Source organism: Odocoileus virginianus, chromosome 27, assembly GCF_023699985.2.
Source record: "Odocoileus virginianus isolate 20LAN1187 ecotype Illinois chromosome 27, Ovbor_1.2, whole genome shotgun sequence".
NCBI classification, from domain to species: domain Eukaryota; kingdom Metazoa; phylum Chordata; class Mammalia; order Artiodactyla; family Cervidae; genus Odocoileus; species Odocoileus virginianus.
In genome coordinates, this window is record NC_069700.1 from 15971477 (window position 1) to 15991188 (window position 19712).

Sequence of the window (19712 nt, forward strand, 5' to 3'; positions counted from 1 at the left end):
GTGTGTGCGCGCTCAGTCATGTCCGACTATTGCTACCCCATAGACCATAGCCTGCCAGGCTCCATGGGATTCTCCAGGAAAGAATACTGGAGTGGGTTGCCATTTCCTTCTCCACAGAGAGTAAGCTCCTCCAGAGCCTCTTCCTCTTCTTAATAAGGACAGCCTTATAAAACAGAACACCACCCTTATGACCTCATTTAACCCCAATTGCCTCTATAAAGGGCTTCTCTCCAAATACAGTCACACTGTAGGTTGGGGGCTTCAATCTGCAAATCTGGAGGGATGTAATTTAGTCCATAACAGGATGGTCCTCCAATCTTGGGCCAAGAACTTCCCTAAAACACGTGAGAATTTGGGGTAGATCCCACTACAAATTACTGAGGGGAAAAATAGCATGTTCAGTCAATGGTATTAGTGCGATAGGGGCAGGGCTGGCCCACAGCCGTTAGTGACTGTTAGTGCTGGACCAGATACCGCGAGAACCTGGGGGAGGGGACAGTTCGTGTGAGACCCAGAGTGCAGTTAGAGAGCCACTTCGCCAACGGCCAGCCTGACACTGGTCCTCGAGGCAGAGACTGCAGTGTGAGTCAGATCAAAGCCTTCTCCCCGGCGTTCTCCAGGCCCCCAGTCCTTGAGTGAGCTCATGGCCTGGGGACAGGGTGGGGACTGTGTCCCGCAGATTGTTCAGAGAAACTTTGAGGAGAGGAAAAGAAGTCAGAATATTAGCAACCAGAGTCAGGAGAAGGCCAGGACAGTCACCAGAGTTCTCTTCATCCAAAAAGAACAAAAGAATGAAACCAAGAGGAGTGTCTCATTGAATTTTAAACTTGAAGTGTATTTTTTATTTTTGCAATTGAAAATCATTTTTGTTATTACTAAACCCATAATAAACGGAAACAGAAGTGTGGGACATATCCGAATTATTTGTCTTGTTAATGAAAGATCGAGTTTGTGAGGGCATTTGAGAGACCTGGACAATGATCTAAAAGATTACAGTTCCATTCCAAGGGGGGGAAAAATACTTAGAAACCTGCAGGAAAGCTGTATATTTATTTTCATAAGTAAGAATTTTACAGCCAATGCATGCTAGTCATTTTACAATCCCTTGTAGAAACTACAGTCCTTGTTGGTTGTGGGAAGTTTCTAGTGACAATTAGTCATATGGGCTAAAGAGATTTGACTTTGACAATCTAGAGGCCTCCTCCATTGCTCAGGTTTGCCCTTGAAATAACAAAGATACAGAGGTCAACTGCACATTGACAGTTGACAGGTACATTAATGTGCTCTCAGTTTCGGTAACTGAATCACGTTGTTATTACATATCAAGAAGGCGAAATGTGTGTGCTTAATTGCTTTTGTTTTTCAAGTGCTAAAGGAGAAAAAACAATTTTAACTCAACACAATGAAGGCAGTGAATCTCTCACAAACCAAAGCAGAACTTTAACCAATCTCTTTGTAAACCTGTGAATTTATTCCGATAGCTCTAGCTTCAAAAATGTGAGTAACTTTCTCTGTTTTAAAGATATCTTTATTTATCACAGCAAAAATTCTGAACCTGTGTTTCTCTAATATCATTTCATAAAAGAAAAAAACAATTTTTAAAAAAAATTCCTCAAATTTTTATCAGCTAAACATGTATATGAAGCTATAAAAAAATTTCTTTACATAATGAGGTTTAATACCTATGCCAAATAGAAACAGAAGTATCTTTTAATGTGCTGAATTTCCACATAGTTCAAATCAAAAGTTACTATTATGCTTGTGAAAAATATCATATACAAATTAATACATGAAATATTAGCAACACAACATTATAAACAAACAACTATCAAACACAATTTAATTATATAAAACACAGATTTGCTAAAAATAATACAGCAAACTTATATTTTAGAATGAGAAAAAATAGAGCAAACATATTTTAGAGTGAGCACTGATACAGAAATAAAAACCTAAATGCTCATAATTTGATCAAAACATAAATAATTTTCCTTACAAAGAGGAGTTCTAAACATAAATCATACAAAAATGATGAGCTCAACTTAATTTTTACAAAAAACCTTCAATAATCACCCATTATCTTTGGACATATTAAGGATTTAAGACAAAGGAAAAACATTGAAGCAAAAGAATTGGATAGGTTTTCTGCAATCTTCTTCTAAAATTTACTACTGTCATTTCTTCTTCCCATATGCCATTACATTTATGACAATAACTCAAACCTTCAATTAAAATATATGGTTTAAGCAGATGAAACTACAGAGAACTCATTTGGTCCCATTCATAGATTAAAGCTAAGTCGTTGCTGGCTTAAGTCAATGAACCTGCATTAATCATCTCCTGATTTTATAAATGCTTTATTGTTATCAAGACATTTTTTTAATTCTTTCCTAACTCCCCATATCCTACAAGACATTATGCCTCTTCAAAAACAGTATTTTTCTTCCTCATCAACATGTGGGGGCACATATTTGTTCTCCATCCAAGTCACTTAGACTTCATGGTAAGAAATATACAAATTTCATGTAGTAAGAACAAAATCAGACCCATCCAAATACCAGGATATTTTCTGAAAAGCAAAAATCTTACACTATTTACAAAAACGATATTTAATAATGAAGAACTGTACATGCTCATCACCTCAGAAAAGCAGACTAACCTTAAAAAAAAGAAAACTGTTCCATTTCAGGATATATCACTCATACAAGGAACCTAAAAATCTTCTGCACTGAATTTGAAAATTAGATAAACTAATAGATTAATAAGTCAGACTTTTATTCTATTTGTAGTGAACTTGGCTACTTGATACCAGACTCCTCTCTAGATGTTCATGGAAATCACACACACATTAACAAGCAACAATGACTTTTGACAGACCCTGTATTGGCAGGACATATTCTGCACCTGAAGTTTTTGGTACTTAAGACTGATGACTGAAGACTTGTAGTCTGTAGTTAATTTAGGAAAATAAGGTTATATAGATAGATACATATCTCACCCTTCCCTAGAATTAATTTTCCATTAAAATGCTGGTAGATTTTTATTTTGAGAAGAATTTAAAATATCCTATAGTCTTCAGGAACCAACTTTTAAAGCACCATGATATACATCATTTCTTAGCATTTCCTTTCTAACAGTTTATATCCATTGGTTCTCTCAAGAGCCTTATTGCATTAATAATGCTGTGCCTGAGGAAATCTTTTTCAACATTTTAAAGTGTGTGAGTGCATCTGTGTGAGTGTGTTCCGTGTCTATGTGTATCTATGTGGTCTATTTCTGTTCAGATTGGCAACAGTTCAGATGTGAAGCTTTCTGCTTAGCAATTAATCTATCTTCTAAATTTTTGCCTTGGCTCCTTGTTGAGCAAAAAATGAAAGGATAGAGCTGATCCTTTAGGAGAGTCAGTTAACAAAACAAAGAAGACTTCCTGTTGTTCAGCGGCCACAATTTTAACTGGGTGAATTTGCTTTATCCTTTGGGTAGAAGATAGAGTATTCAGTGAAATTTTCAGGGATGTTGGTTTATGAGCTGTAAACTAGAAGAGTTAACATAAGTTCATATTAGTATGGCTTCACAGTTGTAAGCCTACAGAGAGATCTAACTGACTCCAAGTCATTCATATATATACATAAAAATGGGTTTATGCTTACATATGACAACAGGAATTAACACAGAATAAAACAGAAGGCACAAGAGGGTATTAATCTCTTCCTATGAGGCTGGCTTTCTAATACCGCCCCCTCAAAAATGTCTTAAAAAGTCATCCTATGACCATACAGAAATATAATGAGTAAAAAGTTATCTTATGGCCAGAGTATCTTGTTTTATATGAGAAATCCATGGATGCTCAAATGCTATTTAAATAGAAGCTAAACCAGATAAACTGTCCTTTGCATGAGAAATGACTTTAGTTCAACTCGATGGACATGAGTTCGAGTAAGCTCCGAGAGTTGGTGAAGGACAGGGAAGCCTGGCGTGCTGCAGTCCATGGGGTAGCAAAGAGTTGGACACGACAGCGACTGAACTGAACTGAAAAATCTTCCCTATTCTTACTGCGTAACTCCCAGTGTTCCATTTCAACTAACAAATCCATTGTTGACAAGTGTGTTAAATGCAATTAAATTTAAGAAAAGCATTTCATTAAAATCAAAACTATGAAAATAAAAAAGTAAAACTATGAAAACTATCACAAGAAATAACAGATCAAAACATTCTATGACTGGTCACCACATAAAAGCTCCATTGGTTTTACATAGAACCCTTTATAAAACAATAGCTGAAGCCTAACCAAGATCTCTTCTGTTCACTCACATAAATGGTCTCCAAACCAGTCAGTGAGTCTCAATTTGTGCAACTAATCTGCCACAGAGGCCACCATTCCCAAAAAGCAAAATGTCGTTTGGGAGGTGAATTAATTTGCATCATGTGTGTTAAAGTCATCTCCAAAATGACCATTTACAGAAATCATCTGTTAATGATTTCTTCCTTGGTAAAACAACATTTTTTTTTCTTTTTTTTTTCTTAGTAACATATGCTTGCAAAGTGTTTTAAAGTCATTAGTGATTGTTCATTCCTCAAGTTAGGTCACAATTATATCTTATAGATAGGTGGTGAAATATGCTCATAGAAGTATTATATCCCAATGTTAAAGTTTTTTGCTACAGTTATTGTAGCCTATCACTTTCTTAAAGTATATTTAAATACCTTAAATATATTTAAATGTTTTATTTAAAGTGACATTGTGCTTCACTAAGATGACTCTTAAAAAGTTCCTCCAAACCTAAATATTAAGTGTGTTTGTGTGTGTGTATTAGTTTCTCAGTCATGTCTTGCTTTGCAACCCCATGGACTGTAGCCTGGCAGGCTCCTCTATCCATGAGATTCTCCAGGCAAGAATACTGGAGTGGGTTGCCATTCCCTTCTCCAAAATGTTAAGTATGATGAAGCAAAGAACAGGAAAAAATGAGAGACAATATCTTTACTGAAGAAGGAAGAGCTAGATAAAATCCTCATTAAAGAAAGAAGAACCATCTTGATAATTAGTTATAATTTCTTATATGCAATCTTTTATTTTTATAAACTATTTGAAATCATTAACTCCAGACCTAGTAATAGTGTGGGAATTTAACATTAAAAAACCAAGTCATCTATTGCCCTAGCAACAAAGATTATTAAGATGATTGCTTATTACCTGCAAAGCTTTATACTGTCTCACTTGAAAAAAATAAACCTACTAGTAGAAAGAACAATCTAGAGTTTATCTTAGAAATATAGTACCCCATTTATAATTCATCCTCCTAGATCAATATACCTGTATATCAGTATCTCTTTCCAACACTGTTATAGTCACTGCATATACTTCCTATTTATGGAAAATATTAAAATAGCTTTTAAGAAAAATATATCAGTTTTCTATAGTATTATTGAGTGCTTTATATAACTTTAATTCCAAGTGATTGGTTATGAAACCTGGAGGGCGGATAAATCTTTCAAAATCATCATTAATAATGAATTCTATGAAAGCACAAGAAGTTAAAATTGCAAATTTCTACATAACTAACAAAAAATACTCTTTAATATGAGAAAACATTATTTCTATATTTAAGGAAGAACTACATCATCTCTTAAATATTCAAAACTAACATGACCTTTTTTCCCCACATATACCTGACGAGGCAATCTGATTTAATTTAATTAACCCTAGAACTGTAATCAGGAACTGGTTTCATTATGACAATTTTTAAACTTTTTTCAACAATTCCTATGCTATAGCTTCAAATTATAGAGAAAAGAATCTCCTTAAAAGTCTAAATATAACTGACCATGAAAAGAAGTATTTGCTGATACCCCTAAGGGAAAAAATATGACAGGGCAGTTCTAATAAAAATAAATAAAAAGCAAGAGAAACTGAGGCGTAACAAAATCTTACAGCCTAGGTTTTTTATCTACTACACGGCCTTGCTCTTTTTGTTAAAAAACTGTTTGGAGAAAATTCAATCTTTGGAATACCCAATTTTGAGTTTTCTAATATAATAATATGAAGAAGAGAGGAGTATTATTGGTAATGGTAGACTGGATCAGCTAAAATCCATTGGATACCAGAATCTGTAAACCACCCAGACAGGCTCAGCGATACAATTAGGTGTTCCATTCTGTAATTCCTTCCTGAGTGTGTATCATTAAAGCTGGACGATTAAAACCTGCAGTATTTAAGGGAGGGGCATGACAATATTGTCGTGGAATACACTGAGCGAATACTTCCTCCTTCCAAAATGAATACCTTGCATTTTCCTTTTAATTCTTTTAAGGTGGATTTTGGCTAAGGAGGAAGAAAGAAAGGAATGTCAACAAGACACAGAAACATTTCAGTCTATTGCCACCTTCAAATTATCTCTGAAACTAAGTTGCAATTAGTTTATTCAAGAGTTTATTGCTTTTTTTAAAAAAAATAGTACGTGCTTTCCTATTATCATTTTTTAAAATTCTAAGCCCTCTTAGATAAGTGCTTTAGCATAAGCTGCCATCCAATAGTCTCACTTCTCAAGAACAGGTATGGTCCTGTGTTTTTCCATCTTTACAAAGGTAAGTGGCCAACTGTCTTCCAGGGCAAAATCCCCTCTATTACGCTTAATTTTTCTACATGACTTTTAAAAACACAGCTGATAAAAAGAAGTCACTCTCCTTTAGTAGCTCTTCAAAGTTATCTAGTCTTTCCCAGTAGTCAGGCTCTAATTTTAAATTTCAGTAGGTAGTATTCAACCACATTGTCACATTATGTTTAGCAATAGCTATATACTTATTCTTCAAGTATTTAATCCTTCATTTTTCTTATACTCAATATACTTTCTTTTTAAAAATCATCCATGCTATGACAAATTATCCTTGTTTTGTTCACTGTCATCATTTTCTTGTGGACTAGTGATTTTTACTTCTGGTCTTGGTGGTCTTTGAGGGTCCAAGTCAGCCTGAGGGAAAAACAGATGAAAATAAAGATATTTAGTTCTTCAGTTACAGAGGCAATAAAATTTACAGGGAAAAAAATGACTCAATATTGTCTTTAACCCTTATAAATATTTAATCCTTATAAATAATCCTATAGAAATACCTCTTCATGTCCACTGCCAGCTCCTTGAGACTTTATTTCCTCATCCACCGCTTCTTGAAGCTCATTATTAACCTGTTCCAGTTCCTCGCCGTTTTCTTCATCGGTGCCTCCATTCACACGAGCCGCAGAACCTGCCTGCTCCTCTCTGGGATCCGGGATCTCCTCGGCTTGCTCTGGAGCTTCGGGCTTCTCCTGGTCTCCTTCGTCCTCTTTAACTTCACCATTCATTCCTGAGAAGTCTTCCTTCTGTTCCACCTCCTTGTATTCTTTCTCTCTATCTTCTTCCTCATCTACTATTTCTGCTGGCCTCTGATGGATCAAAAGAAATAATGGATAAAGATAGGAAGCAGACCAGAGATTTTTCCATAGCACATTATAATAATATAATAATTATAGTATGACTGTCAAGTAAAACTTCCGTACGTTTGCACATATATAGTATGTCCTGTGTTAACCTCTACTGAATAGCTATAGACACCACTCTTCGCAAATATTTTCTCACTGAATTCTCACAATGATCCTATAAGGTTGGTAGTATTCCCATTTTACAGGTGAGAAAACTAAGGTACAGGGAGATCAAGTATCTAGCCCAAGATTCCACTGCTTATAAGTGGAAGAGCCAGAACGAGAACAAAGCATGTAACTCCATAATTAATGTTCTTACTCCCCATGGCAAAGAGAAAATTAAACTATAAGATCCTTGGCCAATGTTTAGTGGAATGTCTGGCCCAGAGGAGGAGATTTTTAAAAAATTCTTTGGGGAGAGGTTATCATCCCTACCACTAGTGTTTGGTATGTATTTAAATTTCTAAGTGTGAACAAAGGGGACGACGATGCCAAGGATGTGAATCCGGGATTTCTAAAAAAAAACATGGACAGCTTTCCACATAATGCCTAAGAGAGTGGACTGTATATCTGCAAATACAAAAATTGATTGTCGTGAAGATCCAAAGCCAAGAAACAATAGGTTCTTTCTTTCTATAAAAATGCTTAAGTACTTTATAAACTCCAAAGGAATTTTTACTGCTCTTTGGATACATGTAAGTCTGTTTTAAAAGAGAACAAGAGGCAAAACTCCAGAGGCAAGATTTTGGAGAGAGAAAGACCCAGGTTAAAGTTCCAGCCAGGCATTGCCTATTACCCAATTTCTTTGAATTTGAGATTCTCCACTTGTAAAACAAGAATGTAATAAAACTTCCATAGGGAGTAAATAAGTTATATGTAGTACCTAGCAAAGCACTTGGCACTGCATGATCCTAGAAAAAAAAAATTAAAATATTTTCTCATTTGTTGTTCTCATTCTTTCCTGAACCTACCATATTTCTTCCTTGCCATAAATAATAGTTTTTTTTTTAAGGATCAGGTAGAAAGAACATCGAATTTATTTTATGTTATGACCCCACACCTGCCTCTTTCCAGCTATCTGACATTGAACAGGTCCCTTAATCATCTGGAATCTGGAAAATGAAGGTTTGAGATGCAGTAACTCTGACCTCCCTTCTAACTCTGGAAGTCCATTCTCCTCTAACTGCCCAAATTCTTCTTATGAAGTGAAGTGAAAGACACTCAGTTGTGTCTGATTCATTGTGACCCCATGAACTGTAGCCTGTCAGGCTCCTCTGTCCACGGCATTCTCCAGGCCAGAATACTGGAGTGGGTAGCCGTTCCCTTCTCCAGGAGATCTTCCCAGCCCAGGGATGGAACCCAGGTCTCCTGCACTGCAGGCGGATTCTTTGCCATCTGAGTCACCAGGAAAGCCCCAAATTCTTCTTATGGGGCTATAAGTCGTCTTCTTATAAGTTTCCATAATGCGCTCAGTTTTGGAAGTCAAGAAGGGAGGAGATGGAGCAGAGTAGACTAAAAATTCCGGATAAAATTCAACACATTATTTTGAACAGGAAAAGACATCAAAGAATGCAGAGCGGGGCAGTCACACATCACATGGTCGCAGGGCAGGCGGAGAGAGCAGTAACTCAAGGTGGGGTGAGGTGGCCTGAGGCCAGAGCTCACACATCTGTGCACAGAGATTTCTATAGCACGGTATGAACTGCATTTACAGGTGAAGAACAAAAGACAGGCAGCAAAGACACTGAGCACCCATCACCCGTGAGAGCCAAATGTCACCCTCAGTCCTCATACATTCATCATTTCTGAAAACCCTCACGAGAACCCTATGAAATAGGCTTCTGATGCCCATTATATGAATAAGGAGGAATAAATGAGAAATCAGTCAATGTTGCCAGCATCACAAAGCAGGTGAATACACAGGGCTAAGGTGGAACCCAAGGCAATCTTGTCCCAAAGTCCTGTATTCTTCCTCACAGTAATAACACAAGCAGTTGATAATTTACCTAGTTGCTGCTGTAAGCACACTCAAGGGTACTTTCAATGGCCAGAAAATATGACACATGCAGCTGACAATAATACTTTTACTGTTTAAAGAATTACTAACCTGAGAACAAAACGTTTCTGGATTTCTACTAAAAGACCAGTCGATCGAGGGAGGAACTTTTTGAAGATTATTAGGCAGAGTATGTGAAGCAGGACAGGACAAAATCTAGAAATATTGCAGCACTAATAGTAAGAATAAAACGATTTCTTTGCAAATTATCTCTGAGAATTGGATAACTGTCTATTAGTCTCCTGGAAAATGTAATCTTCACTATGCCTAAACTTGCTTTAGGGTTTCCCTGGTGGCTCAGATGGTAAAGAATCAGCCTGCAATGCGGGAAACCGGGGTTCGATTCCTGAGTCAGGAAGATCTCCTGGAGAAAGAAATGGCAAGCCATTCCAGTATTCTTGCCTGGGAAATCCCATGGACAGAGGAGTCTGGCAGGCTACAGTCCACGGGATCATAAGGAGTCGGACACGACTTCACCACTAAACAACAACAAAACTCGCCTTATTCATAACAACTTCGGGTTTTGGTTTTAAAGAGAAGTTAGCATTTTTTAATACAAAATCTTTAATAATAACAACAGAAAACTCAAATTTTTCGTGTAATTATTCAGGAACCTAAGGTCCCTTGCTCCTGAGAATATATTACAAGAGCTTGCTAAAGTCTGCTAAGGTGACTGCTGCGGTCTCAGTGGGGAAAAGTCTGTTTTCCTTTACTGACATCTGGATTTATACAAAAAAATTGCCAAATGATAAGAGTGTTGCTTTCTGGTTTTGAGTTTCTCATCTTACTCCTTTCTTTACTCCCAAATGAATATTCATTTTTTCCCCTTTAATGAAAAGAGCTGGGCTGCAATATACACTAATCTCCTTTTACGGATAGAGATACCCAGCCCTAAATTCAGGCTCTGTTCTCTTTGCTATTATTGTCACCACTACTACACAAGCAGTATTATGTTTTCATCCCATTATTTCTATTAGACTTTCCCAGCACAGCTATTTTAGTAGTCATCAAAAGAAGCCATATCTGGTTAGCTCAACTTTCAGAAATGCAAGATTATGGGGCTGAAATACCAGTTTGATCAATTTAAATAGGACAATAACATTAGTTAAAAGGCTTATAATCTTTTAAAATATCCTGAGTGTAGTATGAAATCTACTATTACTACAACACTACAATTCAGGACAAAAAAAAAAGAAAGAAAGAAAAAATGCTTCTATGACAGATCCATAATGAATAAATGAAAAGCAATGTGCTTTTTGGTGTAATCTCCTTTGAAGCAAGCATTAAATTATTAAAGATGTTTCCAGTGTATACATCAATCAAATCATCCCCAGAAGGAACACTGAGTTTTATACCTATACACACACACACACAAGGATAAAATCTATACCATAGCAAGGGCTTGCAAAGAAGTAAAAAATTTAAAAAACACTGTTTCTATAAGAGAGTGGGCGTCCATTCATAGACAGCCACATTATATTTTAAGTGTGCTCTCATTCCACCTCATCAAAAAATGAAAAAAAAAAAAAAAACTTAGCAACTATTTAATTTCTTCAAAATCCCCAAGTTTTCAGCCTCTGCTTGTTAAGCTGAACCTGGCTGACTGCCCAGCTAAACAGGGACAGTCAGCCACCAGACGCCAGTGTCAGCGCATTGAGGGGGGTGACCTGTACACAGAGCCCGTGTTCCACGCTGCCACTCACCCAAAGAACCTTACAAGATCCAGATAAGGTTAATTTCAACAGAGGAGAGTAGACGCATCACCATAAGGGCGGGATTGGAGGGTTTGGGGAGAAAGAAACGGAAAAGGTGCGAGTAAGAATCACAAGTTCAACCTGAGAAAGTGAAGAAGGAGGAAGAGAGACAGGCAGGGAAGAGCCCTTTCCCCCAGGTCCGATCACACTGTTCTTTTTACAGTGAAGGGAAGCAGAGCTCTCATACAAGAAGTCACCTCTCCTTCCAGCAAGAGCCAGGTCTCCCGTGATCCCAAGGGACTGTGTTCAGACTTGAAGAAGATCACGAAGCCGGTGGGGCAGTGGTTCCTAGACAAAATTTCTGCCTACTCATGTCTTCTACAATGGTGACGGTCAACTGGCAGTATAAAATATATACTGTGCAAGATGAGACAGCTGTGGTCTGGTGGAAATAATGACCTCACAGAATTGAGTAAGGACCAAATGAGACCATTAAAAACTGGAAAAGCTACATATATATGCATATATATATATATATATATATATATATATATGTTTATTACAGTTACCACTCCATTTTTCTTGCATTGAATGGAAGGAGTTGAGAGGTTGTCTGTGAAATAGTATAGTATAGGATTTGCACTAATGAAATTGTATTCTGGTGAGCCACTTAGAGCAGTATCCCATCTAAATCTTATTCACGGTGAAAACAAATAAAATACAGCAAGACACAGCAGTCATCTTGCTCTTTTTGGTTAATACAGGTAAAACGCAGGCTGATGTTCAACTTCCAGTCCATTGAGACAGCTAGGTATGATCTTCATAAACTAATCACCCTCATTTTAGTTACTTAATTTTATCCTTGCTTCTGAGTTCGCTGTCAGGCATTTTTCATGACAAATTTACCATTCAATAGCTTTCTTTGTTTCTGAACTCTATTCACTCTTAAAAGTAATACAAATGTGTCAGCAAGACATACCAAAAAAGGATGACTTCCATAAATTAGTGTGTGCACTTAGGCAATGAATGACTTTTCAGTTTAATGACAAGTTGGCAGTAGCCATTCATCCTGTTCCTTCTACCTCTTCCTGGAAGGATCTACCTTCACTCTGATAGACCCAGTTCATTTCAGTTCAGTCGCTCAGTCGTGTCCAACTCTTTGAGACCCCATGAACCACAGCACGCCAGGCCTCCCTGTCCATCACCAACTCCTGGATTCTACCCAAATCCATGTCCATCGAGTTGGTGATGTCATCCAGCCATCACATCCTATGTCGTCCCCTTCTCCTCCTGCCCCCAATCCTTCCCAGCATTAGGCTCTTTTCCAATGAGTCAACTCTTCGCTTGAGGTGGCCAAAGTACTGGAGTTTCACCTTCAACATCAGGCCTTCCAATGAACACCCAGGACTGATCTCCCTTAGGATGGACTGGTTGGATCTCCTTGCAGTCCAAGGGACTCTCAAGAGTCTTCTCCAATGCCACAGCTCAAAAGCATCAATTCTTCGGCACTCAGCTTTCTTCACCATCCAACTCTCACATCCATACATGACTACTGGAAAAACCATAGCCTTGACGAGACGGACCTTTGTTGACAAAGTAAGGTCTCTGCTTTTTAATATGCTGTCTAGGTTGGTCATAACTTTCCTTCCAAGGAGTAAGCGTCTTTTAATTTCATAGCTGCAGTCACCATCTGCAGTGATTTTGGAGCCCCAAAAAATAATGTCTGACACTGTTTCCACCATTTCCCCATCTATTTCCCATGAGGTGATGGGACCAGATGCCATGATCTTAGTTTTCTCAATGTTCAGCTTTAAGCCAACTTTTTCACTCTCCTCCTTCACTTTCATCAAGAGTTCTTCTTTACTTTCTGCCATAAGGGTGGTATCGTCTGCATATCTGAGGTTATTGATATCTCTCCCAGCAACCTTGATTCCAGCTTGTGCTTCTTCCAACCCAGCGTTTCTCATGATGTACTCTGCATATAAGTTAAATAAGCAGGGTGACAATGTATAGCCTTGACGTACTCCTTTTTCTATTTGGAACCAGTCTGTTGTTTCCTGACCTACACACAGGTTTCTCAAGAGGCAGATCAGGTGATCTGGTATGCCCATTTCTTTAAGAATTTTCCACAGTTTATTGTGATCCACACAGTCATTAGTTTTGGTGTAGTCAATGAAGCAGAAATAGATGTTTTTCTGGAACTCTCTTGCTTTTTCGATGATCCAGCAGATGTTGGCAATTTGATCTCTAGTTCCTCTGCCTTTTCTAAAACCAGCTTGAACATCTGGAAGTTCACAGTTCACATATTGCCGAAGCTTGGCTTGGAGAATTTTGAGCATTAGTTTACTAGCGTGTGAGATGAGTGCAATTGTGCAGTAGTTCAAGCATTCTTTGGCATTGCCTTTCTTTGGGATTGGAATGAAAACTGACCTTTTCCAGTCCTGTGGCCACTGCTGAATTTTCCAAATTTGTTTGCATATTGCGTGCAGCACTTTCACAGCATCATCTTTCAGGATTTGAAATAGCTCAACTGGGATTCTATCACCTCCACTAGCTTTGTTTATAGTGATGCTTTCTAAAGCCCACTTGACTTCACATTCCAGGATGTCTGGCTCTAGGTTAGTGATCACACCATCATGATTATCTGGGTCATGAAGATCTCTTTTGTACAGTTCTTCTGTGTATTCTTGCCACCTCTTCTTAATATCTTCTGCTTCTGTTAGGTCCATACCATTTCTGTCCTTTCTCGAGCCCATCTTTGCATGAAATGTTCCCTTGATATCTCTAATTTTCTTGAAGAGATCTCTAGTCTTTCCCATTCTGTTGTTTTCCTCTATTTCTTTGCACTGATCGCTGAGGAAGGCTTCCTTATCTCTCCTGGCTATTCTTTGGAACTCTGCATTCAGATGGGAATATCTTTCCTTTTCTCCTTTACTTTTCACTTCTCTTCTTTTCACAGCTATTTGTAAGGCCTCCTCAGACAGCCATTTTGCCTTTTTGCATTTCTTTCCCCTGGAATGGTCTTAATCCCTGTCTCCTGTACAATGTCATGAACCTCCGTCCATAGTTCATCAGGCACTCTGTCTATCAGATCTAGTCCCTTAAATCTATTTCTCACCTCCACTGTATAATCTCATAAGGGATTTGATTTAGGTCATACCTGAATGGTCTAGTGGTTTTCCCTACTTTATTCAATTTAAGTCTGAATTTGGCAATAAGGAGTTCACGATCTGAGCCACAGTCAGCTCCCTGTCTTGTTTTTGCTGACTGCATAGAGCTTCTCCATCTTTGGCTGCAAAGAATATAATCATAATATAATATAATATAATCTGATATAATAATATAATATAATAATATATAATAATAATATTATTATTATTATATAATATAATAATCTGATATCATAATATAATCTGATTTTGGTGTTGACCATCTGGTCATGTCCATGTGTAGAGTCTTCTCTTGTGTTGTTGGACGAGGGTGTTTGCTATGATCAGTGCATTCTCTTGGCAAAACTCTATTAGCCTCTGCCCTGCTTCACTCCGTACTCCAAGGCCAAATTTGCCTGTTACTCCAGGTGTTTCCTGACTTCCTACTTTTGCATTCCAGTCCCCTATAATGAAAAGGGCGTCTTTTTCGGGTGTTAGTTCTAAAAGGTCTTGTAGGTCTTCATAGAACTGTTCAACTTCAGCTTCTTCAGCGTTACTGGTTGGGGCATAGGCTTGGATTACCATGATATTGAATGGTTTGACTTGGAAATAAACAGAGATCATTCTGTCATTTTTGAGATTGCATTCAAGTACTGCATTTCGGACTCTCTTGTTGACCATGATGGCTACTCCATTTCTTCTAAGGGATTCCTGCCCATAGTAGTAGATATAATGGTCATCTGAGTTAAATTCACCCATTCCAGTCCACCTTAGTTCACTGATTCCTAGAATGTTGACATTCACTCTTGCCATCTCCTGTTTGACCACTTCCAATTTGCCTTGATTCATGGACCTAACATTCCAGGTTCCTATACAATATTGCTCTTTACAGCATCGGACCTTGCTTCTATTACCAGTCACATCCACAACTGGGTATTGTTTTTGCTTTGGATCCATCCCTTCATTCTTTCTGGAGTTATTTCTCCACTGATCTCCAGTAGCATATTGGTCTCCTACCACCCTGGGGAGTTCCTCTTTCAGTATCCTATCGTTTTTGCCTTTTCATACTGTTCATGGGGTTCTCAAGGCAAAAATACTGAAGTGGTTTGCCATTCCCTTCTCCAGGGGACCACATTCTGTCAGACCTCTCCACCATGACCCATCCGTCTTGGGTGGCCCCACACGGCATGGCTTAGTTTCATGAGTTAGACATGGCTGTGGTCCTGTGGTCAGACTGGCTAGTTTTCTGTGATTATGGTTTCAGTTTGTCTGTCATCTGATGCCCTCTCGCAACACCTACCGAATTACTTGGGTTTCTCTTACCTTGGACATGGGGTTTCTCTTCATGGCTGCTCCAGCAAAGTGCAGCCGCTGCTCCTTACCTTGGATGAGGGGTATCTCCTCACGGCCACCCCTCCCAACCTTGAATGTGGAGTAGCCCACCTTCTCTCAAAGCCATCCTTGTCCCCTCAGGCCAGTTGTCACTCCTTATCTGCACCCTCAGAACACCATTCAAACTCTAATCTCATTGTACTGTTATCCCCTGCTTTGTGTGATATGAAAACAGTGGACATGAATTGCTATCGAGTAGATGCCTCAGACAATGCTTGGAATGACTGTGGAATAATGGAGAAATATCAGCCTTAGCTTTAGTGAGGCCTTCTGGAAGTTTCTAGACACAAGGGCTCTTTCTTATTCATCTTTGTGTCCATCACCCCATTTCCCACAGGACTGTAATTCATTGTCTTGAACTAAACTCAAAGGTGCCTCCCACAGATAAAATCCAGCATAGTGTGTGCCTGAAGGGACAGACTATGGTGCCAAGACTCATGTCTATTGGGTACTCTGCCCAGTACCTGATCTTATGTTCCATACACTTCATATGCATGATCATACTTAAACTCACTGATAGGGCCCACATGGGATCTCATTGTTGCGATGGCTCATTATGTTGACCTCACAAACAAAGAATAAAATGATCAAGTGATCATTTTAGTGATCTCAAGAGATCCTTGAGACTGACCAAACTGCCCAAAGGACATTCTGTTTTATCACTGGCGCCTACCTTCTCACAGCTACGAGACCACCAGATTCTAGACCTCTGGCTATGTGACCACAGGGCTTAACTACAGGCTAAAACTTAACCATCCCTTCAGAGAATTTTTCATTGGTGGGATGTAAGAGAGACCCCATCAGAAACAGAGGACACTGGTTCTCCTGAAGGGCCAGTCACCCTCTCGCTTCCCTCTAATAAATTTCCCTTTTCTTGCCTGACTGCCCGGCTAGCTCTCTTTTTCTCTACACTCTCCTTACACTAATCTCACCACCATTTGAGGAAATTGCTATTCTCATCCCAACTTACAGACAAACAAACTGAAGCATAAAGAGTTAAACTTGTTCAAAACCCACCAACAGAGACAGAGGCATATAAACACTTTAATGATCATGAGGCTGTACTATCTCCCCAAGATAATATATGGAGGAACCTCCCAAACTCAACACCACGTTAAACAGTTATTTCCAGTCTCATGTCTTCTAAGCCAGTGCTTCCCCATCACCAGGCATTTTGATAAATGCAGGTGCTGAGTCAGCACTTTTGAGTTGCTGCATTTCCACCAGCTCAGGTGTGCTGATGTTGCTGGTCCCTAGAGGGCACTTCAGTTCAGTCGCTTGATCATGTCCAACTCTTTGCGATCCAGTGGACTACAGCACACCAGGCCTCCCTGTCCATCACCAACTCCTGGAGCTTGCTCCAGCTCATGCTCATTGAGTCGGTGATGCCATCCAACCATCTCATCCTCTGTCATCCCCTTCTCCTCCTGCCTCCAATCTTTCCCAGTATCAGGGTCTTTTCCAATGAGTCTGTTCTTCACATCAGGTGGCCAAAGTATTGGAGTTTCAGCTTCAGCATCAATCTTTCTGATAAATATTCGGAACTGATTTCCTTTAGGATGGACTGGTTGGATCTCCCTGCTGTCCAAGGGACTCTCAAGAGTCTTCTCCAACACCACAGTTCAAAAGCATCAATTCTTTGGTGCTCAGCTTTCTTTATAGTCCAACTCTCACATCCATACATGACTACTGGAAAAACCATAGCTTTGACTAGATAGACTTTTGTTGGTAAAGTAATGTCTCTGCTTTTTAATATGTTGTCTAGGTTGGTCATAGCTTTTCTTCCAAGGAACAAGCATCTTTTAATTTCATGGCTGCAGTCACCATTTGCAGTGATTTTGGAGCCCCAAAAATAAAGTCTCTCACTGTTTCCATTGTTTCCTCATCCTTTTGCCATGAACTGATGGGACTGGATGCCATGATCTTAGTTTTCTGAGGCTCTAATCCATGTACAACACAGGCAAGATCATAAATATACCACCATCCCCAAAATATATCTTTGCTTAAAATTTCTAATTGTAATAATGCCTCACTAGATGAAAATCATATTTTTAAGTTAAAAATATTGATTTAATTGAAAACTGGGAGAAAATAGGACTGACTGTTGGGCTTCCCAGATAGTGCTAGTGGTAAAGAATCTGTCTGCCAATGCAGAAAATACAAGAGACGCAGGTTCCATCCCTAGGTCAGGAAGATCCCCTGGAGTAGGAAATGGCACCCCACTCCAGTGTTCTTGCCTGGAGAATTCCATGACCAGAGGAGCCTGGTGGGCTACAGTCCACGGGGCCGCAAAGAGACAGACACGACTGAGCATCTAAGCATGGCACTGTCGACAAAATAATGTTCAGCCATAAAGACAGCTCTGCAAGATTTATTCTGATTACATCACCCTGCCACTCTTTCTTAAGAGTCACTTTATAAAAAAGAAACACATCATTGCCAAGGCAATAAACGAGGAAGATATTTTTACCTATGCTTAAAGGTCTTCTCCCCTGGTGTTTATGTCGGATTTTAGCCAATTTGTGACTAAAATTTGAAGAGAACAGTTTTCAGGTAGATACTGAAAACTGCTCCATCCTGACCTTTCAAGATTAGCTCATGCCTATGAGTAATTGTGTAATACTGTATTCTGCATAAACACAATTCTTACGTTTCACTGGAGTCAAGAAAGGGTATTCATTATACCTCACCCTCTACACTCACTAAACTGATATACATAATGATCGCACAAATCATGCAGATAAATTTCAGTTTCACAGTCTCACTGACATCAAGAACATCCAGAGTGCAGCTAGATTAACAGACATATTACACATATATGGACAGTTACAGAAAACATGTACCCTTAAACATATAAGTTTTTGTAAGTTGAGACTTTTACCTTTTTAAAATCACGTTATTTATCATAAACAATTGCTCTTAATAGTTACTAGAAAAGTTATACTAGATTTTCTCCTTAACATGATACACAGTGTTGATATTCCAAGTGCCTTTTTGCCTGCATTTGCCTACATGCATACCTGATTGTTTATTTTGTAAGAGACCATCCTGAGAAAATGGTTGATTTGTATGGCAAGGCAGAAGAGGTCTGGTACTTATTATTGCTGGCTGCATCCAAGTATGGATGGCTCAGGGGAAACCATAAGTGTTCAGGTTTTCTAGATAATATGCGTTCAGCTACAAAGGTTAACTTAGGATTCCTGAGTGGTAAAAGGAAAGAAGATGGAATATGGAAATCATATGGAAATAAGCCACAAAATATAGGAAGCATCAATTACTTGGAAGGCATTTTCATAGACAGATGGGGCTGCTTAGATAACTTACACTTTAAACTCACATCACACCTTTGACCGTAACCACGGCACCAAAAATTAGAAATGGGAAAATTATCTAAATAGTGCCTACAGCTGATGTCCCACCCACTTTAGAAGTAAATGTTGATTTTTCTTATATGTATATCTGAATTCCCCAAGAAATGTATTTGAAAGTTTAAAACCCTTCCTATCTGAGGTAACAGCACAAGCTAGAACTTTCCAGGCAAGAGAGCCTACCTAACCACCCAAACATCCTCTCCATTCTTCCCTATCATTCCTGCTCCATCCTTGAAACATCCTAGACCTAGAAACTGGAGCTCAGAACACTACTGCCCCCCCCCAATAAAAATACCACCTTAGATGCTCATTTCTCGGTGTAACATTTGCTACCTTTGAAATTTGGGAGTAGAATTTGTTATAGGTGTTTCTGTGGATTTGATGGCAGAATTCAGGCAGAGATGTTGAAAGTAAAGAAGTTACTGCACTTGTTTTATTTCTGTTCCCATGGAGACTAAAATCATCTCCTACCCAAGCTGAATGAGGTGTTTGGAAATAATCAGTTTCAATTTTTCATGACAGCAAAGTACTGCTTCCTGTTTTCAGCTTTCAGAGGCTTACTTTCACAAGGTGGGGGAAAATGGTGTGGATGTGGTTTGA

The 19712-nt window shown here is 38.7% G+C and overlaps 1 protein-coding gene across 1 annotated transcript in view; it reads right to left on the reverse strand.

The window, feature by feature from the left end:
• Nucleotides 1-814: 814 nt before the first annotated feature.
• The window catches only part of DCDC2 (doublecortin domain containing 2), a 144553-nt gene continuing 125655 nt past the window's right edge, over nt 815-19712 (reverse strand). The window contains exons 9-10 of the mRNA XM_070456209.1: nt 7106-7414; nt 815-6965 (exon numbers count right to left, since the gene is read on the reverse strand). Coding sequence (XP_070312310.1) covers nt 6867-6965; nt 7106-7414 — 408 coding nt within the window. The 3' untranslated portion in view covers nt 815-6866. The remainder of the gene's footprint in view (nt 6966-7105; nt 7415-19712) is intronic.